General features: G+C 36.3%; 1 protein-coding gene across 1 annotated transcript in view; it reads left to right on the forward strand.

Moving 5' to 3' along the window:
- Positions 1-12,461, forward strand: part of DECR1 (2,4-dienoyl-CoA reductase 1) — a 19,095-nt gene extending 6,634 nt beyond the window's left edge. The window contains exons 5-10 of the mRNA XM_031058519.1: positions 2,298-2,445; positions 5,657-5,756; positions 8,236-8,308; positions 10,255-10,401; positions 10,718-10,780; positions 10,873-12,461. Coding sequence (XP_030914379.1) covers positions 2,298-2,445; positions 5,657-5,756; positions 8,236-8,308; positions 10,255-10,401; positions 10,718-10,780; positions 10,873-10,932 — 591 coding nt within the window. The 3' untranslated portion in view covers positions 10,933-12,461. The remainder of the gene's footprint in view (positions 1-2,297; positions 2,446-5,656; positions 5,757-8,235; positions 8,309-10,254; positions 10,402-10,717; positions 10,781-10,872) is intronic.
- Positions 12,462-16,132: the final 3,671 nt, after the last annotated feature.

Consider the following 16,132-nt stretch of genomic DNA (forward strand, 5'->3'; position numbering starts at 1 on the left):
GGGAAAGAACTCATTCTTCATTACCGAAAATACTTTGCATAGCAGGTGTGAAGAAACTTAATAAGATAGAAAGTTAATGGAATTTAAAAAGAAGCTAGACAGAGCAGTGGCAGTACTTCAAGATAAAGCTAACATTCATAGTTAGACCAGTTACTCTGTTCTTGTGGTTCTTAAAATATTTGGTGGCCAAGTAGACAAAACATTTCTACCCTTACTCTGAGGTCTAACATCTCATTTCAAATAATGGGACAATTCTGGAGGCATTCTTTGAATTAAGGGAATGGAGAATCGCCCTTAAATCCACCTGAAAAGATGATTTACCTGTGTTTACTGAATTACATCTTATCACAATGCTTCACAAATTAGAAATGGAAATAACCATAAATGTCTTCTTTGATCCCTGCTTAGCTTATTAATATACGCAAAGAAGGTTCCAATTTGAAGATTAAGTTCTCATAAAATGAAGAAAAAAGTCTTCAGTCAAGCCAAGCATTGGCTTTTTTATCATTTGGCAAAAAGCCAACAGAGCTCTTTACATCAGATTGTGAGGAGGGTGATGTGGTGGAGTCTGAAAGATGATGTTACCAAATTCTGATGCGATTGTGAGATAACAACTTGGATTCTGCTAGCTGATAGAAAGTGTGATGGTATATAGCATCATTGTAAAGGACAGCCAGACTTAAAACTGTTTACTGTAGATTTAAAATTATTGTATGTCTGTTGTCAACAATTTGCATTCAGGAGGAACTTCCTACAGATGTGGTAGAGAACCTACTGTATTTTAAATATTGTAAGAAGTAGAGAAATTGTAGGCTATATAGCTGTATGCTATAACAGTGCTAGAAATAAGGCAATTCACTGTCCTGATTTGTAGACAAGATTCTCTGGATATTATTTTGACTGTTAGTTGAGGCAATTTTTGGCCTAAGTCAGAATCATGAAGATTTTACATATGTGCAGAGAGGGAGGAGATTTCTTCCTGTGTAGTACATTTTTAGAGCACTAGTAATTTTCTGAATAAATGCTTCCCATGATTTGTTCTTTACAAGCATTTACCTTCTCTTCAATTTCATGTATTTTGTGTGTTTAAGTTAGATGGCAGAGTAAATTGAATATTCAGTTCTTTTTGTCCAGTTTTTCTCTTTGTTGCAGACATGAGATGTTAGTTTATGAATCCTGGCTATCACTCACTGCCATACTGCGTGTGAGGTGAGATCTCAAAGACAGAAGTTAATGGCAGTAACTTGAAAGTCCTTCCAGCTTTGTTTTGTTCAAGAATGTTACTCCCAATTAGAAAGCAATCATTCTTTTTTCATGGCTTATTTTGGCAGTCCTACGTACCTCAAAGATCACATGGTACAGTTCTTAGTTCTCTAGTTTTATTGTGTCTTTCCTGTATTTATTTAGTGATTCAAGTAACCTCCTTAGTATCTCAAGGTGTTGGGATTTTTATTCCTTCAAATTTTAGGGAGGCCTTTAAATTGAATTTGCTCTCCATATGTATAATTTATGGCTGTTGTATATTATTAGTTTTACATTCATGTAATATGTACTGTACTCTGTTTTGTTATTGAAAATTCAAATATCTTCATTAGACTTTAGCCCAGAAGTTCTTCAGGACAAATTGTTTTATGTGCAAACCTACATGAATCAAGGTGCCATTCCATTAATAGTACATCATTATATTCTTCAACACATTATATTATTAAATATGCTAGATCTGGCTACATAATTTTTGGTTTAAATACTGCTAATGTGATGCTTAGTCCCCTGAAGTGAAAGAATCCTCTGCCTGATGATTTTTCATAGGAAGTGACAGAGGTACATCTATTCAACAAAAGTTTTGTAGTAGTTGTTTGCAGTACATTGTATCATAATATTCTCATTACGAGTGATGTGAATTCCTGTTATACAGCAGTCACTTCATCCAGACTTCAGTTTTCAGGTTGCTGCCTTTTGCTTCTGTTCCCATGCATCCATTATATTAAATAGATGTGATGCTGGAATTTGATGGAGGCAAACTTTTCTGTTAGGATGCACTTGAGACAGTATGGAAAATAGTGACAGTTCCTCAGTACAGTAATTTGGAAATAGAGCTCATTTTCTGTTACTGATACTTTATCTGTGCTGCAGATGGTAAAATTTCTTCTGGATTTTTCTCCCTCTTCCCGTGCCCCCCATACCTCATTCAATGAGGGTATATTTACTTTTGTCCTCTGGAAACACTAAAAAGCTCCTTGTAAATTCTCTCTCAGGAAGAGTTACTGTTAGTTAACTCTTTTTTTCATGTGTTTCAGGTTGTGATAAACAATGCAGCTGGAAATTTTATTTCCCCTTCTGAACGACTTTCTGCTAATGCCTGGAAAACAATAACTGATATTGTACTTAATGGTACTGCTTTTGTAACTCTGGAAATTGGAAAGGAGCTCATTAAAGTAAAAAAAGGTATCTTAAGCATTGTGACGTGTTATTACTTGTTTTCCTTGCCTTGTCATTATAGCCAGTTTTGAGAGTTCATGTAAGAGAAATACAATTTTTAATATTCTTCTAGAAAGGAAGTTTTTAAAGTGAAAGCTGTACATAAGTATCACATAGTTGATCTGGCTGACAATTACTTCATTGTAGTATCAGGCCTTACAGTTGGACCCAGAGGCCAACTGAGGCTGAATATAAAAATCTAATTTCAGAGTTCATTTTTAAAATTAAAAAAATAAAGCTTTGTGTTAAAAAAGAAAAAAGCTGTTATTTTCTTCTGAATTTTCTCTGTGTATGTTAATTTCATTGAACTGAACATGGGATATTTCTTTAAATGAACAAGAAGTCAGAATATCCCTTTGAATTTTCTCCTACAGTAAAATAAAATTTACAGCTGTGCTGTATGAGTAATAGTACTAGAGAATATAATGTTTAAGATAATTTGAAAAAGAACTTTGAAATTGAAATCAGTATTGGATTTTATTTTCCCAGGTTTCTTTCTTAATTCTGGAATACCCAGAAGTTTAATTCAATATCACAGTTTCACCTTAAAAATATGACAGTCCTTTATATACTATTTAGCCAAAGATTTATTTAAACAGATTATTGTTTTAAAAGGAAAGGTGATGTATGCCCTTCTATGTTATATCATAGATTATTTACAAAGAACTGCTTTCATTTTACATTCCAGTTATAAATTGAAAAACAAGGAGTTTATTTTATGAGATTTTATGAGATCAGAATAATATAATGTCAAATTCATTAAAAAGCAGGGAGATATAATTATGGTTTTCCATGTGCCCTCACTACTGAGCCCTGTTTTCTAGGTACAGCCACTGTGTTGAAATACTACTTTTGTGTTTACACTGGTATTTCTTTAACCTCTGAATTCGTTTCTTCATTTCTTCACCTTCTGAATTAATTTCTTCAAAATCCTCTCCAAAAAGTATTCCATGAGCTTGTACGATTTAATTATAACAATATGAAGTTTATATTAAGTTAATATTGTTTCAGTGGCTCTGTAACATTTTTTGTTAGTATACAAGTGTGTCCTCTCTATATTTTAGCAGCACATGAAAAATTAATTTCCATCATTCTAGTGCTGATATTCCCACATGAGAAACCCATCCCCAGCTATGACTTACTATATGATTATGGCAGACCATTGAAATAGGTTGCCTTATGGTCTTAGAGGTGCACATGGTTTGCCCATATAGTAATTTGAAATACAAAATCAAACTTTTTTTTTTTGCTGTTGTTGAATGAAAAGAACATTACTTTCCTTACTTCCGTCCTCAAATTTGGTAAAATCCAGATGTCATTCACCTTCATGTTGTCTCTCTTTCTTTGACTTCTAAGTTTCCAAAACATTTGAATTTCTTTGGCTATTACTTGCATGTCTTCTTTCTAGGGGAATCCATCTGTAAATAAGACTTTTTGTTTAAGACTTTCTTTAAGGCATGTTTTTGTAAGTAAGTCATGTGTATGTGTTTGTCTTCTCACTTTCATTTTCTTTGTACTTGCTTGTGTTTTTTAGTTTGAGCAGAGGCCTTAGTTTCTAAAGTGATGCTACCTAGTGCAGATGTTTTAGAGCAGTCTGTGAGGATGCTATGAATCTGACAGTTTCTAGAACACTGGGATGTCCTTTAGGTCTGCAGTGTCACCTACATTAAGTCTAATGTAGTGAATAAACGTTCTCTGCTTTTAGACTGCAAGTTTCTGCTGGTATTTAAAAGGAATTTGTAATTTGGTAGCATGTTACTTATTTTTAAAAAGTGAGAGGAGCTAATTAATCAGTTATTGTCCATTTTATGAATATAGGCTTTAGAAATAAAAGTTGTATATGGGCTGAAGTGTTCTTTAAGTGTCAGAATTGTAAATTTCAGTTATTCTTGCTTCTGTGTTAGGTTCACCTAGCTTACCTCTATTTAACCTATATTTAAAAAGCAAATCAGTGGTTTAATTCAACAAAATGTGTAATTAACAATCATCTCTAGATAACTTCAAAGTTATTCTAGGGTTTTTTGCCTTTCAGAGTCTCTCAGCGAAGACTCCTTTTTTATAAACAGGGCCTGTGGTTTCTGGATATCTGCTGGCATTTCAGTTAGTGCTTGTTTTTGATTCGCTTTAGTTTCTCTTGTGTAATATTACTGTAATTTTTTACCTGAGTCTACTTACATGCAATCTATCAGTAGTGTATATTGTTTTAGAAATATTCCCTGGGCAGCTATTCTAATGAAATTATTTTTGAAATTTAGTAAGTGGAACAGTTATTTTAGTTACTATGACGTAAGCAGTGAACTGTCATCCCTTGTCCTTCATTTCCCAGCTACAGTAAGCTCATGCCAGTCATTGATCAGACATAATTTGCAGGATTCTATAAAAGAAAGATTAAATAAGCAATTGCAGTTTCCATTATATTCTAGAATGTTTTTTGCTAAATCTGTTATAAAATGCAGCATATAAAAGAAAGTAGTTCTTTTATAAAGGAGTTTGTTGTGGTAATAATAGGAAAAGTTATGCAGGTTCACTCTGTAATTGGCTCTGCTGCAGGAAAAGCTTCTGGAAATTTCTTTAAAATATTTTATTTTTTTGCATAAATGTTAGCTCAAGCCTTCAACTGTTAATTGGAGATTATGCCAAACCTAACTGTTAATGCTGATTTTTTTCCTTGTTTGTTTTTTGTTTGTTTGTTTTTTGTTTTGTTGGTTTTTTAGGTTTTTTTCCCCTCACTCAGTAGTTGATGAATTCAGGGCAAAATGTCTGGTTTGTAGCAACTAGACTAGGGCAGCTTCTGAAAAAACACTGTAAGATCTTAGGCCTTCATCCAGTTAGACTAATTTATGCATTAAGTTCATTATCAGTGGAAGTCTGAGGGCTTAGACCTTCAGAGCCTAATCAATAGCTATTTGCACTTACCTGGAACAACTCTTAACACTCATGCAAAAGAGGAGGAAACTGATATAAACAGGCTTGGAAAGAAAGTTTCAAACACTATATTTTTAAAATGCCTTTTCACTGCCCAGGGTGAAAAGGTATCCCTACCACCTGAGCTGAAAACTTCTGTACCATTTAGCTTGCTTTTATCTGAACTTGAGAGTTTGATCTTCAGGGTTGTTTGGTTTGTGTGGGTTGTTTGGGTTTGTGTGGGTTGTTTATTAAATGTTTTTTCCCCTTCTAGGAGCAGCATTCCTGGCTATTACAACAATTTATGCAGAGAGTGGTTCAGGATTTGTGTTGCCAAGTGCCTCTGCCAAAGCTGGTGTAGAAGCAATGAGCAAGTGAGTAATACAGCAAAATGTGTGCTTTGATTTTCACATCCTTAAGATGGAGTAATTGGTCTATAAAAATGGAACTTATTAGTGTAGACCCCTATTTCACTATTCCACAAGAGTTCAATCCAGGCTCCAGTATTCTAGCAAGAAAATAGTATGCTGGCAGCTTCTTACAGAGGGAAGTATTAACTGCTACTGGTTTTTTTACAAGACCGAGATAAGGACAAGTAGAACTACTTATTTTGCCAATTGCAAGTTCCAAAGTTTGTTTCACGGAGTTTTGATAATCAGATTCTCTTGCATTCTCATTGGTGAACCAGCACCTAAAGGCAGCTATGAATGGGACTGTTTGAGTTCTAGAGCACCTTCTACATTCTTTTGTCTGAGGAAAATACATGCCTGTTATTTGGGTGCAGTATAGTGTGGCTTCAGCACTGTTTAGATTACTCAACAAATTTGTTTCCTGTCACTATTTAAAATTAAAGTCTGCAGTTCTGCTTGGTTCAGAACAGTATCATGTTGACATATCCACTGAGTATCATGTTGATATATCCATTGTTCTCAGCAAACAAAAGGATTTCTCTCATTTTTAATTTCAGGCTAGTCCTTCATAGCACATAGATCTTTCCTCTGCACTTCAGCAGAAAGAATTGAATAGATTGGAAGCCTTTTAGTAACTAGAATTCTGTATCTGGAAGAAAATGAGGGACTGAGTAATGGTCTTGATTTCTATTCTACAGAGCTGTAACGGAAATGTGTAGAGAGACTTTATGACTCAGCTAATTCATTCACCCTGGTAGATCCAAAGTACTCATCATGCAGAGAAAATGTCATAAAGCAAAACTATTCTAGTGGTCTGTTGTGGTTTGAGGAAGTGGGTTTTCTGGGAATGCTGTGGTCAGACCAATAAGTGTTTAGATGTGAATATTGCCAGCTGGTCTGGCCACTGAGGTATTGGATACGCCTCTGAGAACACAGGGGTTAAAGCAGAGTTTTCCCCTGGGAGCGCTCTCTTTGGTTTTCGGAGGGAAGAGTTTCGGATATCTCCCCCTGTCCCAGCTGCTGCCGGCTGGGCATGGGGAGGGGAAGCTGTGCTGGGCCTTTGGACAGAGATAGGAGGTAGGCCTGGCCTAAGGGTGGAAGGATGGAGAAGAATCTTACCAAGAGGCATTGGGCAGCCCCACCAAGAGAGAGAGAGAGAGACAGAGAGATGAGAGAGGAGCGCCGAGAGGTATTGGGCAACCCCCCGCCCCCCACCTCGGGAGATGGGAGAGAGAGAAAGCCGGCGCTGGCGCTCGCTGGTAGGAGCTTTTAATCCCTTGTTGGACGATGAAGACCTTACAGAGCGTTGACCTTTCCTGGAGTGGGAGATAAAGAGGAAAATGGGCATGTGATGAGAGTTTGAGCAGTGAGAGATGTTGGAAGAGCAGGGAAGAACCCTAGATGGCAGGAGATGATGGAGTGGCGTTTGGCTGGACTTTTTCTTGTATAGCTATGGACAGAACCATGCTTCCTTGTGACACAGAGGCTGCATCCAGGGGGGAGACGATGCCTTGGAACTGAGAGGGTTCAGTGTTGGAGACCCCCCAGCCCCAGGGGGGAGAGAAATATGGGGGGGAACAGGATGTCCCGAAAGTGAGACTGTGCCCTTTTTGGAAGGAGACAAAGCACCCTTAAAAAGGATGACCCTAGAAGCAGCTGTGGTCCATGTCAGTGGTGAGAGCACTGGACATGAAAAGGAGGAGGTCACCATGGCCCAAGAAGGACTCCTCGTCTTGACAGACTGAGAATTGAGTATTTACAGAGTGATGATGGACTGAGTTGAAATTTGAGAGATGGATGTATTGGAAATGTGGTGGGGGGAGGAGGAAATGCTTTTGTGTAGTTTTCATTTTCCATGTGTGTGTGTGTGCGTCCTTTTCTTTTGTAGTCTAGTTAATAAACTTTTTTTTCCCTCTATTCCTAAGTAGGCTGCTTTGCTTATTTCCTGGTCGCATCTCACAGCAGAAACCAGGGAAGGTGTATTTTCATGGGGCACTGGCATTGTGCCAGTGTCAAACCGTGACATGGTCCTATTTTAAAATGTATCCTCTTTTATTTCAAAACATAATGTGAGAGCTATGTTGCAAATGTTAGAAATGTGTACTTGTGGGATAGTCGAAATTGCTACAGAAAGATGATGGCCTAACAGTTGTTTGGTAAGGAATTGAGGTGCCAACAGCATCCGTGATTTGCAAGGGAGAAAGAATTGCTCCTTCACCGTGCTTTACCTATGATTCCTCTATTAAATCAATATTCCTCTGTTGGTGAATGAGATTTTTTTTACTTCTCTGAAATTATTTTGTTAAGCACAAAAAAAACCCTTTAAATTGTCTGCTTCAGGAATGTTCTAATATTTACACATTTGATTAAATTTTAATTTCTTTTGAATAGGTTTACAATATTGTATTTAAAATATTGATGCATTCTGTTAATGAATTTTTAGGTCTCTTGCGGCTGAATGGGGTAGATATGGCATGAGATTCAATGTGATTCAACCAGGTCCAATAAAAACAAAGGTACATGGCATGAAGTGAAACAGCCTTGAATATGCTTTGTAGTACAGACTTAACTTCACAACAGTCTAACTTTCTGTAGCTGTAAATTCTAATATGATTTCCTTGATAGTCAAGACTGTGCTGGAATATTGAACACACTTCCCTCTTAGTCTTTTTGTAAAATAGGATTTCTTGAACTTCTGAGACCTGCCGCTGTCCCCTCTACTACACTTGATATAAACAGAACCGCTTTTTTTAGTGTTTCAAAGAATTGATATATCAAAGTACTTAATGATGATTCTTATTTCTGTGTACTTAGTTTGTCAAGTGGAGTGAATCTTTACAGTTGTTGGAGTAAAGTTCCTGTTTCTGCCTAACTCCTAATTTTTAAATAAAACATCTGAAACATTCCAAAATCTTAGAATCTCTTTTAGGTATATGAGAACAGAATCTCACTAGTTTTGTTGAAAATCTCAAAACTAGAAAGAGAAAAACTAAGTTGGCAAGGAAATGAGAAGCTTTCAAGTGAGTGAGAAGGAGGACTGAAGGGTTTGAAGGAAGTAATCCAGAGCAGCTGGAACAGGAAGAATAAAGAAAGCAGTCCTGCAAGAAGAGAAAGGAGGATCCATTTCCCATTGAATCAAATTATTATGATTATGAGCACTAACAACTAATAATGGTATTACTTCTTCCATAAAATATTTCACAGTTGTTTTTGCTGTTTTTTGGGAATAGGGGTACAGAGTTGGTTCTTTTTTACTTTTTTGTGTGTTTATTTTATTTACTATTCTTTCCTTTTTCCCCTCTTGTCAGTTTTAGATGCTACACTGGAACACTTAGTTTTGACTCTTTTTGCTAGAAAGAAAAATAAGTGGCAGAATTAGTAGGATTATAAGAATGTTGAAATGCCATTAGAGGATCAGACCAAAAGTTCTCCAATCTTGTGTATTTTTAAGTAAGAGTAGAAGAAAACCATTTGGCAAGTTAAGGGATTTAAGTGTCTATAATGCTACCTCCAGTTAATGTTCCTTTTTTGAACTAATAGTATATAACCTGTTCAAGATAATGTGTGTTCTTAATAAAAGGTTACATTTGGTGTATGGTTCTGAAATTTCCCTGAAAGCATAAAAAGGCAGAGAGCATATTGCAAAATCAAGGGTTTCTGCCTTAGGGGCAGTATCAGTGGCTTTAGAACATAACTGTTTTAAGTCATGATGGGAAAAGAACAAGGCATACAAGCACAACACTGTTAGGCTTATAAACTGGCAATTAAAAACATGGCAATAGAAGAATTAAATAGCATGCTTGCAGCCATGATTACATGAATTACAATGTGCTTTAAATCATAACTCCAGTAATTTAACATAAATGTTACTGATACATTTCTGATTTTGAGTGAGGCGGTTATTTCTTTGTGGAGGAGCAGAAAAAACTCCTTTTATTTCCCGTGCCATTTTAAGCTATTCAAGTACTAAAGCTTCCGATGACTTCCTTTAGCTTTAGCAGTTGCTGCAATTTAACTGAACTTGATTTTTTTTTTCATTTTCATTTTATTTACTCAGTCACCTATAATTTATTTTTGGTCACTTTGCTGTTTCTCTCCTCATCTTGTTCCTCTCCTCTGTCCATGCAGCAATTTTGAGTCGTGGTTATTTTCTCAAATGTTTATCCAGGGTGTTTGAGGGAAATAAGATGATTAAACCCTTTTGTTTTTCACAGATAGATGGTGGGTGACTATCACAAATGGATTAAATTCCAACTTATCAGTAGATGCATATCAGTGCAACAGGGATAAATTGCTTTTCTTTTCTACTTCTTTCTTTTTAATTCTACTGACAATTAGGGTGTAGACAGCTTACTCACAAATATAAACTTCCATATTGTGTGTGTGGAGTCAAATCTCTGTTGGATTTTATTTTGTGATGTTGTTGTAACTATTTTTTTTTAACGTTCCTTTTAATTCTCAGGGTGCTTTTAGCCGCCTTGACCCAACAGGCGCATTTGAGAAGAAGATGATTGAGAGGATTCCCTGTGGTCGTCTGGGAACTATAGAAGAAATTGCAAATCTTGCTGCATATTTCTGCAGTGATTATGCAAGCTGGGTTAATGGAGCAGTGAGTTTTGGTTGATCTTGTTTATACAATTAACCTGATGATGGTGTGAGTATTGCTGATATTTTTTCTAACCCCTGGTTTCAGAAATTAAGCAGAACATCTTGATTTTAAATTCTTTACAAGTATTATTCATCTTTTAAGTGTAGTGCATGGTTGTTAGAACCTTTAAAAAGAACTTTTAAAAGTGATTGCATTGCATTATTTTGAGTATGGGCATTTTTCTCCCTAATCAGTAAAATTTATTTTCACAGTTCATAACAAGGGAATACTGCAGAAATCACACAATTCCAAAATACACTGTTTGTGCTCTTTCTAGGTTATCAGAATGGATGGTGGAGAATATGTTTCTATGGCAGGAGAATTCAATGATTTGAAGAAGGTATTAATTTCCCTGTTTACTGTTTTACATTTAGATACTTTAATGTGCAACTATTATATGAAATTCCAATAAAATCTCTTTTCTTTTGTTAGGTTACCAAAGAGCAGTGGGATACAATGGAAGCAATGATTAGAAAAACAAAAGGCTCCTAAAGTACATTACTTTATGGTGGAGTTTCTTGGAAATGAACCATTACTTTTTCATTAATATTTAGAAATAACCAATTGAGAAATAGCCTTCAAAATCTTTTTTATGCTAATTTCAATAAAATATTTTGAAATTGTTGTATTTTGAATATAGTTTGTATATTTTTCCTATGTAAAATCTGTTCTGTTGCCAATAGTGAGCAACAGTTGGTCACTAATATTTCATTGGTCTTTAGATTGTCTTACATAGCCATGCTATGGTCTACAATCAGCCTTTTTTTTTTTTCTGAGGATTTTTTTTCTCATATATATGCAAGTGTCTATTAATATTGTAATACCAATAGCATTTCAGTACTATCATAACTGAATGTAATCCTTAATCTGAAGAGAGAAACAAAATACTAAGTCCTAATCTTCACACTTCAATAAGGAATTCTAAACTTGCAGATACAGTTTCACATTATTAGCAGGACTACATACACTGAGAAAAGATGTAACTCCTGTGGTTACTTAGGAAATCTTGAAATGCCTGTCTTGGTCTCATCTTCTGTGACATTTTCAGTCTTTTAATTATCTTTTTCTGAACTTTAAAAATGGCATTTACGGACCTGCTGTTCCTTTCTAAGAAGCTTGCTCTTTGTCATGATGAAGTTAATGTTCTTGAAAATGAGAAGCTGAAAATCATTTGTTATTACATACTTGTGACTATGGCAGCTCTCCATAAAAAATGGTTTATTTAGGACTGTTAAAGGGATGTTGGTATACTGGAACTGAAAGTGTTGAAACCTCATTTGTTGAAATGTACAAAAAATCCCTAGGTTTCATTTGCATTCACAGGCTGGTACTAAAGAAACTTTTAAATGGCATTACGTCTAAATCTAGTGAATTTATCCATCCCACATAAACAGGTGATAAAAAAAATTGTTCTTTTTTACCCAAATTTAGGGAGTTGGTAGATTTTGACCACACAATCCAGGGCATACTTAATATGTGCCAACATCTGACCTTGAAGTCACTTGATTACCTTATTACAAATTTGAAGCAAGCTGAGATGTATTCTACTGAAAGTGTGGACTGTATTAGTGCAAGCTTCCATGTGCCTTTCTCCTGTGAGTGATGGTCCTGTGTGGGATTGAACAGCCACTGATAATAAAATCAACTTTGTTTATTGGAGCAGCCTTCAAGCTGTTCTTGAGCACAATGTAAAGCTTTTTTATGGTAACTTGGGCTTGGTAGGTGTGTTGTCAAGATCAAATTCTGACATGACCGCCATGTTTTTTCCCCAAAAAGTGATTTAATTGAGAAGTTAGGCCCATATATACTGTTTTTTGCTTGTCATCCTTTGCATATAATTATATTGTCTCCTTGTATGGGACCCAGTTGCATATAAGACTTTTGACATTTGAAAAAAGTGCTTCAGAGAAAAATGTATGTTTGTGAGATGTGGTAACATCAATTATTTCTCTGGAATGCCTAGTAGGTTATCCTCTGGTGACACGCTGTCAATAAAAATAAGTTCCTATCAGTCTCTTCTATCTGTGGGTTTCTGTGACTTACTATAGCTAGGTGTGTTGTGTGGTTGAAGTACTGGACTGAGACTGGAGATTACTATCTCAGTGGTTCAGTCTCTGAAATTGCCATAGACTTCATGTGACTTGAAGTCATCTCTGTAGCCTGTGAACAGCAGGACAGGTGTACTTTGCAGTGTTCCCTCAGAGCTGGTCATGTGAAGCAAGAAGCCTGGCAAGTTCCTTCTAGCTCACAAAACAGGTCCTGTATGGGGCACAGGTGGGAAGGATCAAGAAAGAGGCATATTCCAAGGCTCAACATGAAGTTGGGACCCAGTTTGTGCTTGGCTTTGGGTCCTAGGAAGCACTTCTGCCTGTCATATAGATCTCTTCCCTGTGTATAAAATAATAGTAATATAGGAAAGCAGATTTTGTTTCATCTGACATTGTCAGAATATTGAAGGGAGGCCTCTTAAAGCCTGTCTTGCAAAGAGATACTGGGGATTTATTTACTAACAGAATGTTTGTCATTTGTAGAAATAGGTACTGCTTCTGAAGTCTTCTACCTGTTAACTGTTCATAGCTAAATGAATTATTAATTGTAAAGTGACAAAAAACCTATTTTTCAAGCAATGGAACTAGAAAGCACGTTTTAAGTTTTAATGAGCATCTATAATAAGAATAGGGTTTCTTTTATCTTGCTTACGCCAGTGACATCCATTTCAAACTACACAAGTTAGTTGCTTTTAGATGCCGAACATTTTGTCTTGACAAGGTGTATACAATATGTAGGTTTTAGAAATGGCATTTAATGTTTTATGAGTTATATGTTACTCAACTTGCAAAATACTTGTTAATATATAGACTGAGTTGAGTGAAAAAACATAACTGATCTTGTCATCCACTGCTGTGAGAGAATGGAATAGTCTGGCTGGGACACATTTCCTTCACTAAGAGTTGTTAGACTTGGTAGGGACAGGAAAGAAACATTACTATGAAGACATGAATCCTAAACATCTCAAGTTTTTGTTTTGCCTAAATGCAGTGTAATTGTTACTGAAGTAGCAACCCAAGATATCTGAACTCAGGGAAAAAATAAGAGAAAGAAGCTTTATAGCTACTACTTAACCCAGGCAGTGTCTAGTTTGGAAACTCCAAAAGAAGCTGTTCCTAAATGCTGATGAGGATTAGACTGTCCTGAAAAAGGCATAAAATACTGCTAAAACCCAAGAGTGTCCAATCCATAAGCATGCCCACAGTTTTGTATCACTCACAGACTGAAAAAAACCACAGTCATCACAGCTACTTTATTCCAGACATAGCTAAACTGGCAGGAGAGGTAGGGTCATTACTGTCTTAGGCCGGCATATTTGCCGAGATTATTACATTTCTCACCCTGAGATTGCCAGTGAGACCCAATGTAAAGGGAAGGATAAAAACAGTATTGCTTTGTGGCAAAATCATTTTATGAAGTTGGAGGGACAGGATTGTGGAGGAATGAGTCAGAAAAGGTGATGGTGTACATTAGAGGTTGCAACAGGAGTCAGTAGGGGTGCAGAGGCAGTTTAATTTTCATGAGTCACCAGGATGCTTCCCTAAAATCCAAATACCTTTTTAAAAATGACTTTTGCATGGTCCATCACTGAAAGGTGTTACCACTTCCATGAGCTCAACTTGGAGACGCCCACAAAGAGGATTCATTGTTTGTTTTCAACTAAAAAGTACATCTTGTCTGCTTAATTAAATCTTTAAATTACCCTTTTTATTTCTGCTGGTGATTTACTGTCTTTGAACCCGTTAAAGTTATTAGATTAATTCAGTGCTGCAAAAGTGTTATTGTGCTATAGTAGGGGCTTATCAACAAGTTATGAAAACCATTTAAGATTGCAAATGAGAGAAATCTGTTGTATTTCCTCCTCACTATAATACCAGAACTGCTGTCAGTCTTTGGTTCTCCTAGTTCTGGGAACTCTCTCGAATATTTTAATTACTGTTGAGAATATTGCTTCTATTTCCCAAGCTGAGGATTGCTTTACAAACAGAAGATGATACTGTTTGAGGGAACTGAGTTCCTAGCTGTCCATACTGGCTTCCAAATTCATGTGAACTGCTCATTTATATTTTCTTTTTTTCCCCATTCTATAACATGTAACTAAAGACACTGAACTGCAAGAAACTTTGTATCATCTTCCTCCAATTGTGTGGCAACTGCTAAATAAGTAATGCCACTTGAACAAAGATAACACCATAGTCTTTTAATATGCAATAATTTAATACGCAATAAAATAAAATAGTCTTTGGGATTTGAGTGCACTGACCTGCTTTTAGTTGCTGAAGAACAGCTTCAATTGATTTCATAGGGAATTGGAGGTGCTCAACACTTCAGAAAATCAGGCCATGTATATTCAGGTGCCCAAGTATGTATTCTGTATCTTTTCAAAACTACAGCAAGTAGGAGTGGATTTCAGTTGCCCTCCCTAACCAGGGGCTATAACCATGATTCTGATGAGAGCTTAGTAAAAATCAGAAAAAGCAAACCTTACATACAGAAACACAGGCTTAACCGAGGTTTAAGGGGAGTTTAGCAGCAGGGTCTATGTATTTTATTCATTGATGAGGTTCATTGTGCAGGAAAGTGCTGATGACTGTCAGCACCCTGGTCTGTATTTGACATTTGCCCATGGAATATAGTGTTTAGAAATTTCATCAGGTTGTGTGGATAATATTTTCAAAGGTGGATAACTAAGTTCTAAACAGGGAAGATTAGATCAGTGCTGCATATGAATTTTTGATGATAGAACAGTGAAGCAGTGAACGAAAGAAAGCCAGTGTATTTGCTTCAAGGGCTGTGTTCAATCCTGATTGAGTTGTTGGTGGAAATTCACATGGTATTCTCCATAATGGTTAGCTGGGCAGTCTTAAGGGCCCCTGAGGTGCCCTGGTGGACAGTGCTGCGGGCCCAGGTGGAAGCATGGAAGCAGGCACTCACTCTGCCTGACCTGGTACTGTTAAGGTTTACTTCTGTTAGCAAACACTGCATTTATAATGCTAAGGGTTTGAAGGGTCTCATCATTACTATTGTTATTTTTCTTTCAGTTTGCTGGTTTGTACTTTAAAATTTCTAGAAGATCACCTTCTTTGATTTGACTACCTAGTGCTATGTTAAGTTTAAATCTGTACATATTTAAACTAGAATGGGCTAAAATATTTTACAGCATACTTGTAATTTGTAGGACAGTGCGTTTTGGTATTTGTTGGCTTGAGTGTTTCTTTGCATGTTTATTGTAGTATTTATAGACAGCAAAATAGTTAATAGCTTCAGTAAAGGGGATCCCAAGTAGCTCTGTCTCAGTTTCTGTGTTTAACTGGAATATGGCATATCTGAACTACATCATGTAAATAATCTTCATGCATGCTACGATTTTTCTTTGGTCACCAGAAGTCTACCAGAAGGAAGAAGTCTTCCATATCATCACCTCTCTTATAATTATGCCTTGTTCTGCCCCAACCCTGACATTTAAAAATCAGTCTGCCCAGGAGTGATTTAGAGTTTAAAACCAGGGGCGTTTACAGCAGTTTTGTCTTAGCCATACTTGTCACAATTTGCTTTGCACTGAGAGTAGGCACCTTTGCTAGAACTGGGGTTCTGAACTGCTGCCTTTTAATCCAAGTTTTATTTAAGAGAAATAACTGCAGGA

Source organism: Geospiza fortis, unplaced genomic scaffold (genome assembly GCF_000277835.1).
Source record: "Geospiza fortis unplaced genomic scaffold, GeoFor_1.0 scaffold7, whole genome shotgun sequence".
NCBI lineage: Eukaryota > Metazoa > Chordata > Aves > Passeriformes > Thraupidae > Geospiza > Geospiza fortis.